Genomic DNA, 18,471 nt, shown 5'->3' on the forward strand with positions numbered 1-18,471 from the left:
TCAATCAGGGTTCAAATTCCTAGAAAAATACTCTTATAAGAGCTGATATGTAAAAGGAGTCATCACTTCTAACCAAGTTACCGAGTAAGGTCTTTGTGTATGAAGAAATGTCATGAAGGAAAATGACACGGAGTTGCCACCTTCATGAATTGAGTAGATGACAAGTTCTCTATGCAGAAAGATACAGAAAAGTATTTTAAGGAGTGCCTGGGTGGCTCAGTGGGTTAAGCCTCTGCCTTTAGCTCAGGTCATGATTTCAAGGTCCTGGGATCAAGACCCACATCGGGCTCTCTGCTCAGCAGGGAGCCTGCTTCCTCCTCTCTCTCTGCCTGCCTCTCTGCCGACTTGTGATCTCTCTGTCAAATAAATAAATAATCTTTAAAAAAAAGAAAAGTATTTTAAGAGGATAGAAAGATTTCTGAATATTTTACAAGACACGGAAAGCCACAGCTTCTTTTTAATTTCTTGGCATATATTTCTTCTGATGAATACAATTGTAACTGCAACACAGGTAAGTTGGGAAAGCACTGAGTACATTGGCACTGTTAAAATGTCAGACCCCAGAGAGTCAACTAAATTATACCTTTTCTGTTCTTTCTGCCATCCATCCTACATTTTAGACTCCTAGTTTGGATGTGTGTATTTTTAGGTTATTTTCTATGTTTGTGTAATTCCCATTACAATGTTGGAACAACACAGGTTTGAACAGCCGAGGTCCACTTATACATGTACTGTTTTTTTTTTATTTATTTTTTATTTTTTCATAAACATACAATGTATTATTAGCCCCAGGGGTACAGGTCTATGAATTGCCAGGTTTACACACTTCACACCACTCTCCATAGCACATACCCTCCCCAATGTCCATAACCCCACCACCCTCTCCCAATACATGTATTGTTTTTATAAATACAGTACAGTATATGTATTTTCTCTTCCTTATGATTTTCTTAACATTTTATTTTTTATAGTTAATAAATATAACATATAAAATATGTTCATCAATCAATTGTTTATATTATCAGTGAGCTAACAGTGGGCTATATTAGTAGTTAAGTTTTGGAGAGTCAAATATTATAGGCAAATTTTTGGCAGCATGAGGCGTAACTGTGATAAGAGCACAGATGTCCATTGACAGATGAATGGATAAAGAAGACATGGTGTGTATATGTATGTGTGTGTATACACACACACACATATGTGTATATATGTATATATCTCTCTATATACACACAATTATGTCTCTCATATGTGGGTGTGTGGGTGTGTGTGTGTGTATTTGTGGAATATTACTCAGCCATCAAAAATTGAGCTCTTACCATTTGCATCAATGTGGATGGAATTATGCTGAGCCAAAGAAGTCAGTCAGATAAAGATAATCATCATATGGTTTTACTATTATGTGGACTATAAGAAACAGCACAAGTGATCACAAGGGAAGGGAGGGAAAACTGAATGGAAAGTCATCAGAGAGGGAGGCAAACCATGACAGGCTATATTAACTATAGGAAAAAACTGAGGGTTGCTGAAGGGGAGTTGGGTGGGGGGTTGGGGTAAGTGGATGATGGGCATTAGGGAGGGCACATGATGTGATGAGCACTGGGTGTTATATGCAACTGAGGAGCTATTGAACTCTACATCTGAAGCTAATGATGTGCCATATGTTGTCTAATTGAATTTAAATTAAAAAAGAAAAAAATTGTGCAATTGGATAGAGAAAGAAAGAGCGAATGTGAAAGTGCATGAGAAATGTGAATTTTTTTTAAGATTTTATTTACTTAGAGAGAGAGTGAGTGAGAGGGAGAGAGAGAGTGTGACAAGCCAAGGGAGTAGCAGAGAAGTAAACTCCCTATTGAGCCAGGAGCAGGATGCAGGACTCCATGCCAGGACTCAGGGATCATGACCTGAGCTGAAGGCAGATGCTTAACTGCCTGAGCCACCCAATTATGCAGAAATGTGAAACTCTTGATGAAGCCACAAACACAGATAAAAAGATATAAAAGTTTACATTAAGTCAAAAAAAAAAAAAAGAAAAGAAAATATGGGCGCGAGTCGGCCCTCACGCAGGGGCAGCAGGAAACAATAGATGCCGCGCGCGCAGAGCAGGCGCCCATAGCCTCCCCGCCCCTCCCGCAACGCTCGACCCCGGGATCCCCCAGGCTTGCCTGCCCGCCATGGCCGACAAGGAAGCAGCCTTTGATGATGCAGTAGAAGAACGTGTGATCAACGAAGAGTACAAAATATGGAAAAAGAACACCCCTTTTCTTTACGATTTGGTGATGACCCATGCCCCAGAGTGGCCTAGCCTAACTGTACAGTGGCTTCCAGATGTAACCAGACCAGAAGGGAAAGACTTCAGCATTCATCGACTTGTCCTGGGAACACACACGTCCGATGAACAAAACCATCTTGTGATAGCCAGTGTGCAGCTCCCTAATGATGATGCTCAGTTTGATGCTTCACACTACGACAGTGAGAAAGGAGAATTTGGAGGTTTTGGCTCAGTTAGTGGAAAAATTGAAATAGAGATCAAGATCAACCATGAAGGAGAAGTAAACCAGGCACGTTATATGCCCCAGAACCCTTGCATCATTGCGACAAAGACTCCATCCAGTGATGTTCTTGTTTTTGACTATACAAAACATCCTTCCAAACCAGACCCTTCTGGAGAGTGCAACCCAGACTTGCGTCTCCGTGGACATCAGAAGGAAGGCTATGGACTTTCTTGGAACCCAAATCTCAGTGGACATTTACTTAGCACTTCAGACGACCACACCATCTGCCTCTGGGACATCAGTGCTGTTCCAAAGGAAGGAAAAGTTGTGGATGCGAAGACCATCTTTACAGGGCATACAGCAGTAGTAGAAGATGTTTCTTGGCATCTGCTCCATGAGTCTCTGTTTGAGTCAGTTGCTGATGATCAGAAACTTATGATCTGGGATACTCGTTCAAACAATACTTCCAAACCAAGCCACTCAGTTGATGCTCACACTGCTGAAGTAAACTGCCTATCTTTCAATCCTTACAGTGAATTCATTCTGGCCACAGGATCAGCTGACAAAACTGTTGCCTTGTGGGATCTGAGAAATCTGAAACTGAAGTTGCATTCCTTTGAATCACATAAGGATGAAATATTCCAGGTTCAGTGGTCGCCTCACAATGAGACCATTTTGGCTTCCAGTGGTACTGATCGCAGACTGAATGTTTGGGATTTAAGTAAAATTGGAGAGGAACAATCCCCGGAAGATGCAGAAGATGGGCCACCAGAATTGTTTATTCACGGCGGTCACACTGCCAAGATATCTGATTTCTCCTGGAATCCCAATGAACCTTGGGTGATTTGTTCTGTATCAGAAGACAATATCATACAAGTGTGGCAAGTGGCAGAGAACATTTACAATGATGAAGATCCTGAAGGAAGCGTGGATCCAGAAGGACAAGGGTCCTAGATATGTCTGCACTTCTTGTGATTTTAGACTCCCCCTTTTTTCCCCTCTCAACCCTGAGATTGATTTAACACTGGTTTTGAGACACAGACTTTGTTTGGCTATCCCTCTATGATAGGTACCATCAACAATGTTACTAGCCCAAACAGAGGGTGTTTTCTAAATATTAACAGGGGAACTTGATTCAGTAAAGCCACAGACTTATATTTAAATTTTCTTCAGGAATTTTCTAGTAACAAAGGTCTAAAGTAGCCACAGAAAGGGGAATATTGGGTGTGATTATTTTTCTTCTTAGGCTATATCCCCAAGTTTTACAGACTCCTTTTAAGTAAAGGCTAAAGTGAGGAAGGGTAGAGCCAAGTGAGGTAGGTGTCTGAGCCATGAAGTATAAATACCACAAGATGTCGTTTTTATTCAGGAAATGGGGGAGATTCAAGTCATATAAATTCCTATTCTAAAGTTTTCACACCTGACTTTCCAGGATGCACATTTCCCTATGTAGACCAGTCTCCTCTCAGTTTCTTCAGTTAAGTCAAAACTATGTGTTCCTCTTTCCCCATATATTTTTGCTTGTTAGTGTATTTCTTGAGCTGTTTTCATATTTCTTTCCTTTCTGTGAAATGGTTTTTTTTAAAAACTTGGGACCACCAAGTTGTAAAGATGTATGTTTTTACCTGACAATCATACCACAGGTAGACTGTCCAGTTGAGTTGAGAAGAGTAAATTGATAGCTTGTATTTGTTTTTAAAATTAAATTAATCCTGGGTAAGAGTTGCTTTTTTTTTTTTTTTTTTTAGGAGTTAGTCCTTGACCACTAGTTTGGTACCATCTCTATTTTGGGTGACCTGTTTCACCAGCAGGCCTGTTACTCTCCATGACTAACTGTGTAAGTGCTTATAATGGAATAAATTGCTTTTCTACATAAACCCCCCCCCCAAAAAAAGGAAAATATGTAAAAATGTGTTTTCTTGAAGAGTATACATAAACTGAATGGTAGGACAGGGTAAGATTTGGAGAGCTTTTGTCTGGTGATGATTTTTTACTCTGAGGTAAAAGCTCATATATGGTGGGTAAGTGCACTGCAAAAGCATTAATTAGGAAGAGAAAGGCTCAGATATGGACCAACTCCTTTGTGGAATATTTTTAAAAGGGATATTTTCAACCAACACCCATAATCCAAATAATGATGATGGTATTTTCCAATATTATGTACAGAATAGTCACCATCCACTGTCTCACATGCACAAATACAAATAAACTATTGTGTCATTAGGACAATTTATAAAAACATTTTAGAATGAGGGCTCTGGAGTCAGTGTGTGGAGACAAACCAGGTCCATCATTTGCCAGCTGTCTAATGCTCTACAAGTCACTTAAACTTATATTGATTGGAGTTAAAATTTATGTGGTTTAATACATGGAATGTTCTCAGAAAAACAAGTGATTCTGAGTGAACATTTAGGAATGACAAATTATTACATAACTTCCCAATAATCTAGTTTCCCTGTAGTCCTCTCATGTCCCTGTTTTTATCATGATTCCAAAATGTCATTCTCTAGACATTCCCTACTCCTTGACCCACACATCCAGCTGTTTTCATGTTCAAAAGAGAATATTCATCCCTAAGGATATTGAAGGCTATATAACCACAGTAAGCAGAAATTTTGACTATGAAACTTCAACAACAGGACAAGTAGATCACTGTAACTCAGTACTGATGCCCACTCTGCCATACATATTCCAATCCCTGCTTCAATGGACACTGGTTTAAGGGTTATTTTTCTTCATCACAAGACTCCATAATCTTCAGGTGTGTATAATATGGGTGAGGCAGGCAGAATAGGGAAGTGCTGGATATTTTCAAGAGTAACAAAAAAACAGGGAACCGAGTCTGACACCTGACAGTTTGTGGTGATTAAGCAAACGTATGGTCGCTCTGTGGTTTCCCATGACCAAAAGCATCCTGCTGCTGTTGCTTAACTGCAGCATACATACACACAAAAGCCAGCTAGCTCTCAAATGACAGAATGGCCCCTCCACTTGGGATGTGAGAAGATTCCTAGTAGGCTTTGTCTATATGTCTATATATGGAGTATCGGCAAGAGAAAAATTAGACTGTTTGCACATAATACCTACCGTAGAACAGGAATAATATTAGATGCAATTTCTAGAAATTCACTCCTAAACCCAGAACCTCACATGAATATTTTGTTCCCAAATTATAAACACCCATAAACATCAGAGCCCAACGTGCAACTGGCACAACTCGGATTTTCTGAGTTTGCCCACACTTCCTCATCTGGAGTGTGCACTTTTGTTTTTTGCAATAAAGCTTCTTCTGCTAAACTTCATTCTGACTTGTCTTTGAATTCTTTCTCCAGCACAGTCAAGAACCCGGCATTGGCTGGTGGTTGAGGTCTCAGGTGTTGAGAATTCCCCTGCCTCTGGTATCAGTGGGTGGTATAAAAGAGTGTCCAAGGAATAGTGTCAGTTGTGCCCCTAAAAGGAAGAAAGTGTGTGTGGCAGCGGGGGGAGGCTGTTGATTATGGGACCAGTATGACTTTTAAAATGTTGTATTATAGTGTTAAGAAATGAGACAAGTATAGTCAGCAAATCACAGTATGGCGTGGGGAGGGGTCAGACAATACAGAAGTGTACAGAGCATAGAAAAGGTCCTCAGGGGAAGTTTGGATGAATTTGTGTAGACAGGGGACTGAATGGAGAGAAAGTCATAAAGCTGTCTGATTAACTGGATACATGTAAGGAAGAGAAGGAAGCTCAGAGTGTGGATTATAACCACATTGCTGCAATTCTTGCCTGCTGAGGTCAGAAGTAAATACAAATTGTGTCACAAGTGGAGAGTCAGGAGCAATGCAAGGAGCTGTTCCATTTCCGACACACTCAACAAGCTCATCTTGACATCATGCTGAATGAAATTCATGTTGGTGCAAATGAACTTCCCTTGGCTCATTCCCCAGCAAGCAGCATATCTTCACAAATTCTGGTATTTCAATCTCAAAGCCCTGCCCTATAATTTGGCAGTTCCTAAACTGTTTAGACCAATATCTTTAACAAATCTGTGGGGGGATTATTTTCTATGAAAACTGTCTATCATACCATGTCTCACTCTATTGTCTTACAACTACACTATTTCTTACTAAGTACTCCAAACCTAAGACTCTTACACATTCTTCAGCTTACAAGTGGTATAACTATCTTCCCAATGGAAAATTTTTGGATTTTCCTACATTTAACTCTGGATATCAATACTTAGTACTTTCCTTCATTTATATGATGCTGGTAATATAGCAAATTACATATACATACATGTACATTAATGAAAATACATCTGTGGAAATATATTAGTAAAAGTTAGTAAAGCTTCTCCGTTCATGAATAAGGAGATATTTACGGAGATCATCTCAGTGCCTTGCAATAAGGAAATAAAATACTCCTGCAGTTGTCTGTCACTAAAGACAATTTCTATATATTTATCTGGATTGTGTCCTTGCTGAGGTAGAGTAACTCAGAAATAATATGTGCTCATATGATAAAATGTGATATGATATAAATAATTTCTACTTAAACACTTATAGACATTATAAATTCACCATAGGCTAAAATTCCTTGCATCTCGCTTACTTAAATCAGCAGAGGTTTCAAAATGTATGTTGTTATTGATTTGTTTTATAAGAAAATCTGTGAAGAGTGATTTAAATTCATATTAGAGAAATTAAAGTATAAGGAGAATGAGAGGCATCCAATGCCAGGTAAGTCAGTAAGTCAGATCATTTGTCTGGCAATTCCCTAAGAAGACATTCAAAGATGGAACTGGTAGGGTTTTTTGACTATTAGCTATAAATAATCTCTCATTTTCATAGACTATCAGTGGCAAATTTCTTTAGTACTTGAGTACATTTTCTGTAGGACAGTTATTATACTGAGGTGCCCAACTCCTGAAAAAGCCAGTTCTCAGTTGAAAGTATTAAATACAGCAGTGCCTAAAGATTAGCGATTTGGGATGTATGTTCAATAGACAACATGTGAGGGGAGTGGACACATGATAGAGTTGTAAGGCATTATAATTAGAACAATATTGCCAAGATCAAAATTGGGGTTGGAAAAATTAACAGAAGACCACATTTCTAAAAGTCATTCTTGGACCAAACAGATGTGAATTTACAACTGAAACTCCCATCCCAACTAGAGAGTTCTGATTATTCATTAGTGCACATGCCACCCTGTTGCCCCACTCAACCACAAAGAGACATTAAGGAGTCAGTATTTTTGACAAACATAGAATTTTAATAGTTGAGAAAAAGCATCTATTTTTAATCATATAAATCATACTAATCTGCTACATCAAGAGCTCTAGGGCACAGGACCACACCAGCCAATCAGCTGAGTGATAACATTGGTTTTATTGTTTTATATGTGGTTTTAAATATAGATTTTATTTTTTATAGTGGTTTTAGGTTCACAGCAAAATTGAGGGAAAGGAACACACATTTCCATATACCCACTGTTGTATGATTTTGAGGGAGGCAGATCACATAAGGGAATCTCATTTTTATCCAATGTATAATAATAATACTGAACTAATGTCACTTCCAGCTCTTATGACACCAACTCTAGGTCCATCCCCAGTTTAACTATTTAAAAAGGCCCTCTCATTGGCTGTACCATAACCAAACATCTTTACTGACCCATTGTATTCTGGATACAAACTAATATTTCATCTTGTGTTGACTACCTTGATTGTTTCAGACATTGAGGCAGAAAGCATTAGAGAATCTCAATAGGCTTCTTGCCCCTGTATTCCCAAACTGCCATCCCCTGCTGCAGCCTGAGTGCTGGGGAGAAACCACACTGAACTGGCAGCACTGACAGGGTTACATGCACTGTGCTGCATTTATCCTGGGGCTTCATGTCTCAAAGGACTGGAGGAAGATTTATTTGATCCTTCTTCAGAATCCTTCAGAATACTAACATGGAGGCTCAGATTCCAAGCTTATGGTAGTCCCAAATCTCACTGAAAGCTCTTCTTCAAGCTCTGAGAATTAAAATGGTCTCTAATGACAAGAGGTACTATTCTGCCAGGTATGTGAGGACTGGCGACAATGAAAGTGGGAGGTAAGAGGAAAACACAGAAGGGACCCGAGAGACAAAAGAGAGGAGGGTGGACACCCAGAGTGTGAGGAGGAGAACCAGAAGACTGTTCTGGAAGGAAGAGGTTCTCAGTTCATCACAGGACTTAATTTTCACCAAAATACCTTCATTGTTCATGCTCATTCTTATAGCATTCAGGTCAGACTGTCAGACTTTTCAGATTAGACCTGCCTGAGATCCCCTAGATCTTTATGGTAGGTGGTGTCTGTGTCCATGGGCAAGATGTGATGTTTACACAGGGTGACAATTTATTTTTCTGACATGACAGAATGGAGATTCCAGAGTGATTGAGATTATATCAGATCACCTTCAAAGACTCCTGGAATCCCAAATATCAGTGTTTTTTAATATGACATTAATTGAGACTCACAAATCTAAACCCCAATTTATAACTCCTTTCAGTCTTTGAGTTTATAAGCTAAGTCCTCAAACACCATCCTTCTCTTCTGAGGAATGGTAGAAGACATCACAAGGCCATGTGAATGAAGTTGAGATTATAGGATTAGAAGTAGTAGGAGTTGGGCAGTCAAAATGAAGTCATGTCAAAATACAAGGAGTTGTGGGATAATAGGCAAGGCAGATCATATGAATACGTGGAATATGGTGCATATGTGTTGTGGTGGCAACTTCAGAATACTAACATGGCGGCTCAGATTCCAAACTCACGGTAGTCCCAAATCTCATTGCTTTTCTTCAAGAGACTTCCCATTTTATCCTGGGATGTATCTTTTTTTTTTTTCTTCTCAAATTGGCAATGAATAGAATGAAAAGTATATAAGTAAAGCTATCAAAATTACCAGAAGAATTTGGGGGTAGAGTAAAAGAACATGAAGCAGTTGATACCTATGGCAATGCTGAATTTTTCACTAGATGACACAGAGATGAATCTGATATCCTTCACTTCACTCAGCTGACCTAGGTCACTTTTGTGAGATGCCCATTCAGGGGTTTTCTCTCTGGGAGGATACTCCAGAGTCTCCTCATATCTTACTTCCTCCCATTACACTTCAAAGAAATATTGTTGTTGTCATTGTTGTCTTCATCACTATCACCATTATTTTATGTTCACTATATGTCAGGCACTAGGCTAAGTCTTTCACCCACAGAATCTCCTTTATTCTGAAGCACAATCCTGTCAAATTGTTTTTATCTACAGTTCACAGATGAGGCTACTTTGCTACAGGGGAAAATATGCCATTTGTCCCACTTAAAAAGTGAGGAAGCCTTGGAACCAGAATATTCCTGACGTGGATAGGTTTGTGGAAGCAGAGGGAGAGTCTGAATGAGGGGAATGGTGGACAGTTGTCTCCTAAAACCTCAATAGAAAGTCATGGAGATGATAAAGCTGCTTCAGACTGGCCTCCAGCTCAGGTAACTTCCAGTTTTTAATTAAACTTCAAGTTCAACTCTTCTTGGCAGAGGGAGAGAGCCATTATAAAATCAGAGAAATGGTCTGAACTGACCAAGCAGTGAGGTAAAAAGAAGGCATATTTCTATGTTTGAATTAAGGATGAGATAACTGGAAAATAATCAACATAAAAAAGAAATAATATTGGAAAATCTGGGCATTGAAGGTAATGAGTTCAAGTGTAGAAAGGAAGAAAAGAAGGTGAAGGAGACAAGCCCAGGGCAAGAGAATAAGGAATTGGGGGTGGTAATAAGCCAGGCAGATTGAAGAAAATAGGACCATAGGCACCAGGTCATACAATATGTGAGCAGTGTTCAATTGTAATGTGAGTAGTCAGAGAGATTGAATCTATCTCTGACATTTGCTTATTTGATTTCTTGATTACGGGTCTTCCATTTCCTAGAAAATTGTGATTATTAATTATTCCAGTCAAAATTTCTGAATTCAGGTTTTATCTGTGTGAAGCTAGAGAAGATTGGAAGGGATTTGAAGTTCCTAAAGGATGAAAGTAGACTTTACATGATAGGAAGAGACAAGCATATTTTTTTTACAATGGCAAGTAATCTGTCTCCTGGATTATAAATTCTGAAAACAGCATTTTGGTGAGCAGGAATTCTTGGCAAGTGATGGGGAAGTGAGATGTTGAGAGGTGGCTGATCTTTCTTGCTTCAGCGATGTTTTTCTTGACCACAGAAGAAGTACAGGAATCTATTGGGGGGAAATAAATGTTCTCATTTGTTCTGAGTAGGAAAGATTTCATTTCAAGATCAGATGTTTTTCTGAACATTATCATTTTTCTTTCCTAATCTTATTTTCTCTTGTTTTTGCTTTGAAGCATGACTTACTACTCTGTCTGTTCTTATAGCACCTATTTTTCTTTTTTTTTCCTTGTAGAAGGTACCAGTTCTCTAAATGACTGATAAGATCTGAAATTCCATATTTCATTATTATATTTCTTTAAATTCAAAATTATTTTAATTAAGTCTATTTTAGCCCATACTTAGCTTCTGGCAATGTTAGTCCAAGACCAGGACTTCCTTCAATTTGTAATTGCAATGTTAGTCCAAGACCAGGACTTCCTTCAATTTGTAATTGGGGATATGTTAGTAAGACCTACTTATGTTCTTAAGTACTGCTGACTCATACTTGCCCAAATCTTGTAAAGGTACCTGCATGGTTTTCTAGTATTCCTGAAAATCTGTGTTCTTAGGCAGAATAAGTCATTGTATGTAAATCACTGAAGGAGTCATTAAAAAAAGAGTAATGTTAAAATCAATAGCTCTCACCAAGGAAATTCTGGAAGGAAACTATAAAATGAAAGATGTAATCTAGAACCCTTTGTGTATATACTGCTCCTCGTAGTGTATTTAGAAGAAGATTGTCCATATTTAGACAGCATGTCAGTGGGTCTGCATCTGAGAGGCAGGAAGAAAAGTCCTTGTGGTTGTAAAGTAAATATTTTACTTAACTTGCCATGCTCAGCAATGCAATGAAGAAAGAGCAAGAAATGTGGGGATGAATGGAAAAGTGTTTACAGAAAGCGCTGAAGTTTCACTTGTTTTGTTTTGTTTTCCAGGATCAGATGCTGATATCATCATTGCTCTCCTCATTGGAGTGGGATCCTGAAACTGGGTTGTGATTTAACAGTGGGCTCCATGGCAACCTTAAACTCCAGTAATACCCTGTCCTCCACATTCTATCTCACAGGTATCCCTGGCTATGAGGAATTTCACCACTGGATATCCATCCCATTCTGTGTCCTCTACCTTGTTGGAATAATGGGCAACTGCACCATCCTGCATATTGTTCGGACGGACGCCAGGCTCCATGAGCCCATGTACTACTTCCTGGCCATGCTCTCCCTCACTGACATGGGCATGTCCATGCCCACAATGATATCACTCTTCAGGGTGTTGTGGTCCATTTCCAGGGAAATCCAGTTCAATATCTGTGTGGTCCAAATGTTTTTTATTCACACTTTCTCCTTCACAGAATCATCCGTGCTCTTGGCCATGGCCTTTGACCGCTATGTGGCTATCTGCCATCCTCTACGATATGCTACCATTCTCACACCAAGACTTATTGCTAAAATTGGAATTGCAGCCCTGCTTAGAAGTGCCTTTGCCATGATTCCACTTCTGGCCCGGTTGGCCTTCTTTCCTTTCTGCCACTCCCACACCCTTTCACATTCCTATTGTCTACACCAGGACATGATTCGCCTTGCCTGTGCTGACACCATGTTTAATATTATATATGGGTTGCTTCTGGTCATTGTGCTGTGGGGCATGGACTCTCTGGGTATTTTTGTGTCTTATATATGCATCCTTCAGTCAATATTAAGAATTGCATCACGTGAGGGGAGGCTTAAGGCTCTCAATACATGTGCATCCCACATCTGTGTTGTACTCATCCTATATGTGCCTATGATTGGGCTCTCTATCATCCATCGTTTTGCCAAACACTCTTCCCCACTCATCCATATCTTCATGGCTCACGTCTACTTATTGGTCCCACCTGTGCTCAATCCAATCATCTATAGTGTGAAGACCAAACAGATCCGCCAAGGAATCCTCCATCTGCTTTTCCCCACAAAAGTCAGTTCTACTGTGATGTAGGCATGTCCTCAAGTCAATGATGGCTTCAATCTAAATGTTTTAAATACATACTTATTTATGTGCTCTAGGCAAGTTGGCATCATAATTGCCAACAAAAGAGTAAAGAACAGAAATAGAGTCAACAGAGTATGTTGAGAAGTGGTTATAGAACAGTTGGTGTCCATTGGTACTATACAGCTTAACATGTACTTCATAAATTCCCTTTAAATATGAATGTATTGGAGTGAAGTGTCATAGAAATCATTTCCATCTATTCCCTTCTATTTCAATTCCAATCTTTTCCAGGGTGATTTATCTGTTAATTCTTCATTAAATATATTAAACCCATGTATCTTTGCTTCCTGATACTCTGTGTTTGCCAGGGAATTTAATATTCCCTTTCTTGTAATATCAGTGTCTCTGGATATCTCCTTTTTCCTTCTTTCTTAACAATGAGAAAAATCTTATCTTGACATAAAGGCATTTTAGAGCTCAAAGCAGAAGTTAGAAATCCTAACAATGTATCCACATCATATTTTAAAAATTTATATTCATATATTTAAAAGTTTATAGTATATAAATATACTAAGTATATTTAGTTTCCTCTGGAATAGAAAAGTACAATATGCATATTTTTCTCTTGTTCAATTTTTAGAAATAATTTTAATTTTATAAAAATTGAGATCCTGTCATTTTTTAAACACTCTAGATATTATGATGTGAAGTCTGTGATTGTAATCCATTGGGTTAAATGCATCTTAATAATTTAGGGCATACTATTTATTTAAATGTAAAAAATATTATCTTTGGTATCCTTGGCTATGAGGAATTTCACTCATGTAGCAACGTAATTCACTGGGGTGTAGCTACTTTTAAATTTGTGGTAGCTGGAAACAGCTAAAGATTAAGATCTCACAATTTTATCTAGAACTCTTTTTAACACACAAAACTCTTTGTGATTCTGAAATTATCTGGCACCTGGCTGTGCATAGGGTTGTATAAAAATACTTTCAAATGCAACTGAATTTTCTTAGTTGGTACAGCTATAATTGTGCAAAGCAAAAAATAAACAAAGAGGACAAATAAAACTTTAAAAATGTATTATGGTTCCCAGTATTTATGTAATAATTAGTAATATATTTTACATATCTTGTTCTACCTAGTATAGCAACTGTGCTTCAAAGAGTTTGCTACCTATAGGCGTGAATATTATGCTTGGCATAAAAGTGACATTAAATAATTATTGAATATATAAATGATGAAAGGAATGAATCAATTATTGAAAAAGAATGACTAGTTTGAAAACTTACATGCAACTAATAATTACTTCAAAAATATTAAAACATTCATACAGTTGTGGAAATAAATAAGTGGGAACAAGCAGATATATTTTATTTAGAACTTGCGTAGCAATAGTATTGGCTATCATTCTTTCCCTTTTGCTGAGATTCAAAGGCCACCAGAGAGTGGGAAAGTTTTATAGGGAATAAAAGGGAAGGCTTGAGGTATGTTCTGACTGGAGGTTGTCAACATGTGGAAACTGGAAGTGGGCTAACTAGCACTCAAGAGACCTTTGGGAAATAATAATGTCCTTACTTATTATCTTAAGGGATAGTAAATAATAATTGCTAAACCTAAAAGTAATTTAGGTCTTGTAGTTTGGGAAGAGGCCCGGTATCCCAGAGGACCACTGGTTTCTCTACAATTGACACCCATAAATCCAGTGGGATTTACGGTTGGATGTAATTCCAGCTCCCGTTCACTGAGCACATGTCTTAACATCTCCTCCCTATAGAAGCTGACTTTGGATGACTCTCAGCTTTTAATTTCGGTGAGTTAAGATAAAGAGAAAGAGAGGAAAGGGCTACATTCAAACATTTGCATTTATAGAATTATCAGATCCTCAAAAAAGTAATGTTTGCCTCTTCAAATACACTTAGTAAAGTTAAGAATAAAGATCACAGACATGTAATAAATTGGAATGAACCTTATATTCCACAACTGATATAAATATAGTTACTCTTGATTATTTCTGAAGTAGAGGGAGCACAAGGTCATAGATACTCCAAATTAGGATTGAAAGAGCATTAAAGCTTCTTGACCAGGACAGGCTTTGAGGTCAGAGACAGCTGTGAGCAAAGAACAGCCAGTTTCCTCCCATTCAACATTAGTTAGGGCAATTCTTGTGGGAGGAAGAATATTTTGGAGTAAGGTTAAAAAAAAGTGTCTGTTTACTAAGGGGATCAAAAAACAAGCTATAGCCAGGCTTTTCTCTACACATCCTTTATTTTCAAAATACTCCTGACCTCTACATCCCCTTAGTCACATTAACTGTTGTAATATTTGATGTAGTTAATCTTCATACTAATTAATCTGCACAGATAAGAGAGTACAAAGTACAGAAAGACTTCCATATTAGAATTTTGTGGGATTTAAACATTCCTCCTAATGGGTTTTCTAAAAGAAGAGAGTTGAGGGGTGCCTTAATGACTTAGTCAGTTAAGCTTCTGCCTTCAGCTCAGGTCATGGTCCCAGGGTCCTGGGATCAAGCCCCATGTCAGGATTCCTGCTCAACAGGGAGTCTGCTTCTCTCTCTCCCTCTGCTGCTCCCCCTGTTTGTGCTCTCTCTCTCTCTCAAACAAATAAAATCCTTTAAAAATGTAAATAATAGAGTTGACATCTCTGTGTACCATCTTCACACTCAGATTTTGATTTCCAGCCTAATAATTCTAAGAAAAAAATGGAGAGTGTATTTTAATAGGTATAACAGTGTTTTGTTTGTGCTTTAAAATATAAGCTTATTTAAATATATCCATGCATATTTGAATACACTTATATGAGCATTAATGCAGTATGTTTTAATGAAGCTTTATGTTGTATTAAAAAAAATTGAAGGGTCCCTTTGTACTTGCATCTCTGCATATAGGATACCATAATTTATGACAACACAAGAGAAAATGTCACATGTAAAAAAATCTGCTTGTTTGCTTTTTTTAGGCATATGTGAACACTGATAGCTAGGTCTTCTTTCAATGAATTTGTTGGTTTAAAAAGTGTTGGGAGAAAGAGGAACCCTCTTTTACACTGTTGGTGGTGATTCGAGGTGGTACAGCCACTTTGGAAAACAGTGTGGAAGTTCCTCAAAAAGCTAAGAATAGAGTTATAATATGACCCAGCAATCGCATTACTGGGTATTTATCCCAAAGATACAGATGTAGTGAAAAGAAGGGGCACATGTTCCCCAATATTCACAGCAGCAATGTCCGTAATAGCCAAACTGTGGAAAGAGCCAAGATGTCTTTCAACGGATGAATGGATAAAGAAGATGTGGTCCATACATATAATGGGATATTACTCAGCCATATGAAAGGATGAATACCCAACTTTTGCATCAACATGGACAGAACTGGAGGAAATTATGCTAAGTGAAATAAGTCAAGTAGAGAAACTCAATTATCATATGGTTTCATTTATTTGTGGAGCATAAGGAATAATATGGAGGACATTAGGAGAAGGAAGGGAAAATGAAGGGGGGATCAGAGGGGGAGATGAACCTGAGAGACAATGGACTCTGGGAAACAAACTGAGGGTTTTAGAGGGAAGGGTTTTAGAGGGATGGGTTATCCCAGTAATGGGTATTAAGGAGGGAAATTGGAGGGGCAGACAAACCATAAGAGACTGTGGACTCTGAGAAATAAACCTGAGGGTTTTGGAGGGGGAGAGGGTGGGGTTTAGGTGAGCCTGATGGTAGTTATTAAGGAGGGCATGTATTGCATGGAGCATTGGGCATGGAGCATAAAAAATGAATCTTGGAACCCTGACAAAATAAAATTAAATTTAAAAAGAAGAAAAACGAAAAGTGGTCAGATGGTGAATTCAGAAAGTGGAATTGAATTTTCTTGTACACGGATGTTACCAAGTTGGGTTTTTTCTGTTTTTTTAGTTGGAACAAATTTGTAAAATTCATGACTTGCCTGAGAATAAGTGCTTTGTGTTGGGTTGTGTAGCCTTGCCTTGTGTCACCAAGTTTTTTTCACTCTAAATTACAACCTTGATGTTTTCTAATGTGATGTTTTAGGGTATTTTAGATTTGTTTTCTCATTTGTTGCCAGACTTGCTTGTGATGATCTTGCCAGAAAACTTTTGCCCTAAAAAGGAGGCTTCATTCCAGAAAAGACAGAGAGCAGCAGCACGATGGGAACAGCCAATAAATCTCAAACATCTCCAGACACCTTCTTGCTGATGGGCATCCCAGGACTAGAGCACCTGCATGTCTGGATTGGAATTCCCTTCTGCTCCATGTATGTGGTGGCTGTGGTGGGGAATGTGACCATCCTGGCCGTGGTGAGGGCAGAGCGAAGCCTCCATGAGCCTATGTTCCTCTTTCTCTGCATGCTCTCCATCACCGACCTGGTCCTCTCCACATCCACCCTGCCCCGAATGCTCTGTCTCTTCTGGCTCGGAGCCCATGACATTGCTTTTGATGCCTGCCTGACCCAAATGTTCTTCATTCACAGTTTTACTGCTATGGAATCGGGCTTTTTCCTGGCCATGGCCTTTGACCGTTATGTGGCCATTTGTGACCCACTGCGCCATACCACGATTCTCACCCATTCTCGCATTGCCAAAATGGGAGCTTCTGTGGTACTCCGGGGGGTGGTCTTCTTCTCTCCACATCCCATCCTGCTCAGGCAGCTGCCCTACTGCAGGACTCGAATCATTGCCCATACCTACTGTGAGTTCATGGCTGTAGTGAAGCTGGCGTGTGTGGACACAGGAGTTACCAAACGTTACAGCCTCAGTGTGGCCTCTGTCATTGGTTCATGTGATGGCTTTTTCATTGCTGTCTCTTATGTCCTTATCCTCCATGCGGTCTTTCGCCTTCCATCACGGGAAGCAAGTTTTAAAGCTCTCGGTACCTGTGGCTCCCATGTCTGTGTCATCCTTGTTTTCTACTCCACAGCTGTCTTTACCTTCCTCACTCACCGCTTTGGCCACAATGTGGCCCCCCAAATTCATATATTTATTGCCAATATGTACCTTCTGGTACCACCTTTCCTTAACCCTATTGTTTATGGTATTAGGACCAAGAAAATTAGAGACCATGTTCTTAGTTCTCTAAAGGTAAAAGTTACTTGGTTATCCTGAACTTATTTGCAAAGATATTATCATAATAGGAAGGAAATCAAGGAAATAATCGATTCCATTTTTGTAACAGGCATGAAAAATTACCTCTCTGAAACATTTTAGTGGAAGAGACTGACCACACATAATAGAAATTCCCTCACTATAATGAAACTAGAGGACATGAGATATTTTGTGCACACCTAGATATTAGGGAGCTTATTCAAAACTTGTTGATTTGGAAAGAGATCCCCTTCTGCTTCTTGCTGCTACTGATCTTCTGTGTTGTAACTAAGAACTAGTAGTTTATTTTAAAATAGGGAGTGACTGAAAAATGTGAAGAAACCCATGGGACCCTCAGAAAATTTCCACAGGAAGCATCTGCAATTGAAAAATTAATGAGTGCTGTCAATATTCTACAGAAGAGGCAATGTAATAGAATTGATGTCCTTTTAATACAATAAATAATGGTGTTTTATTCACAAGAATGGGCACACAGGACAGTTGTCAAACAAAAATGTGGACAGTTCAATATTGTACTAATGAAGCCCACAGAAGTTTAGACATTGTATTGCTCATAGAATACTGCGTCTCCACCAAGAATGACTTGTGCCTGCTATTGTTTTGTTCCTTGAACTAATTTGGGGTCCCTTTAAAAATAATCTCTCTGCCTTCATCACAGAGTGTCCTGAAAACAGAAACAACTTTATGCTTGATGCTACATACTTGG

The 18,471-nt window shown here is 38.8% G+C and overlaps 3 protein-coding genes across 3 annotated transcripts; all 3 read left to right on the forward strand.

The window, feature by feature from the left end:
* The first annotated feature begins 2,174 nt into the window (after window positions 1–2,174).
* Window positions 2,175–4,367, forward strand: LOC123948929 (histone-binding protein RBBP4-like). The gene has a single exon (XM_046016135.1). It carries the CDS (start codon window positions 2,175–2,177, stop codon window positions 3,447–3,449), a length of 1,275 nt encoding a protein of 424 aa, XP_045872091.1. The 3' UTR covers window positions 3,450–4,367.
* A 7,311-nt stretch (window positions 4,368–11,678) lies between these two features.
* On the forward strand, window positions 11,679–12,638 carry LOC123949859 (olfactory receptor 51L1-like). The gene has a single exon (XM_046017541.1). It carries the CDS (start codon window positions 11,679–11,681, stop codon window positions 12,636–12,638), a length of 960 nt encoding a protein of 319 aa, XP_045873497.1.
* Window positions 12,639–16,811: 4,173 nt separating this feature from the next.
* On the forward strand, window positions 16,812–17,765 carry LOC123948752 (olfactory receptor 52D1-like). Its single transcript, XM_046015912.1, has one exon. The coding sequence runs from the start codon at window positions 16,812–16,814 to the stop codon at window positions 17,763–17,765; it is 954 nt and encodes a 317-aa protein (XP_045871868.1).
* Window positions 17,766–18,471: the final 706 nt, after the last annotated feature.

The sequence above is a fragment of the Meles meles genome, chromosome 8 (assembly GCF_922984935.1).
Source record: "Meles meles chromosome 8, mMelMel3.1 paternal haplotype, whole genome shotgun sequence".
NCBI lineage: Eukaryota > Metazoa > Chordata > Mammalia > Carnivora > Mustelidae > Meles > Meles meles.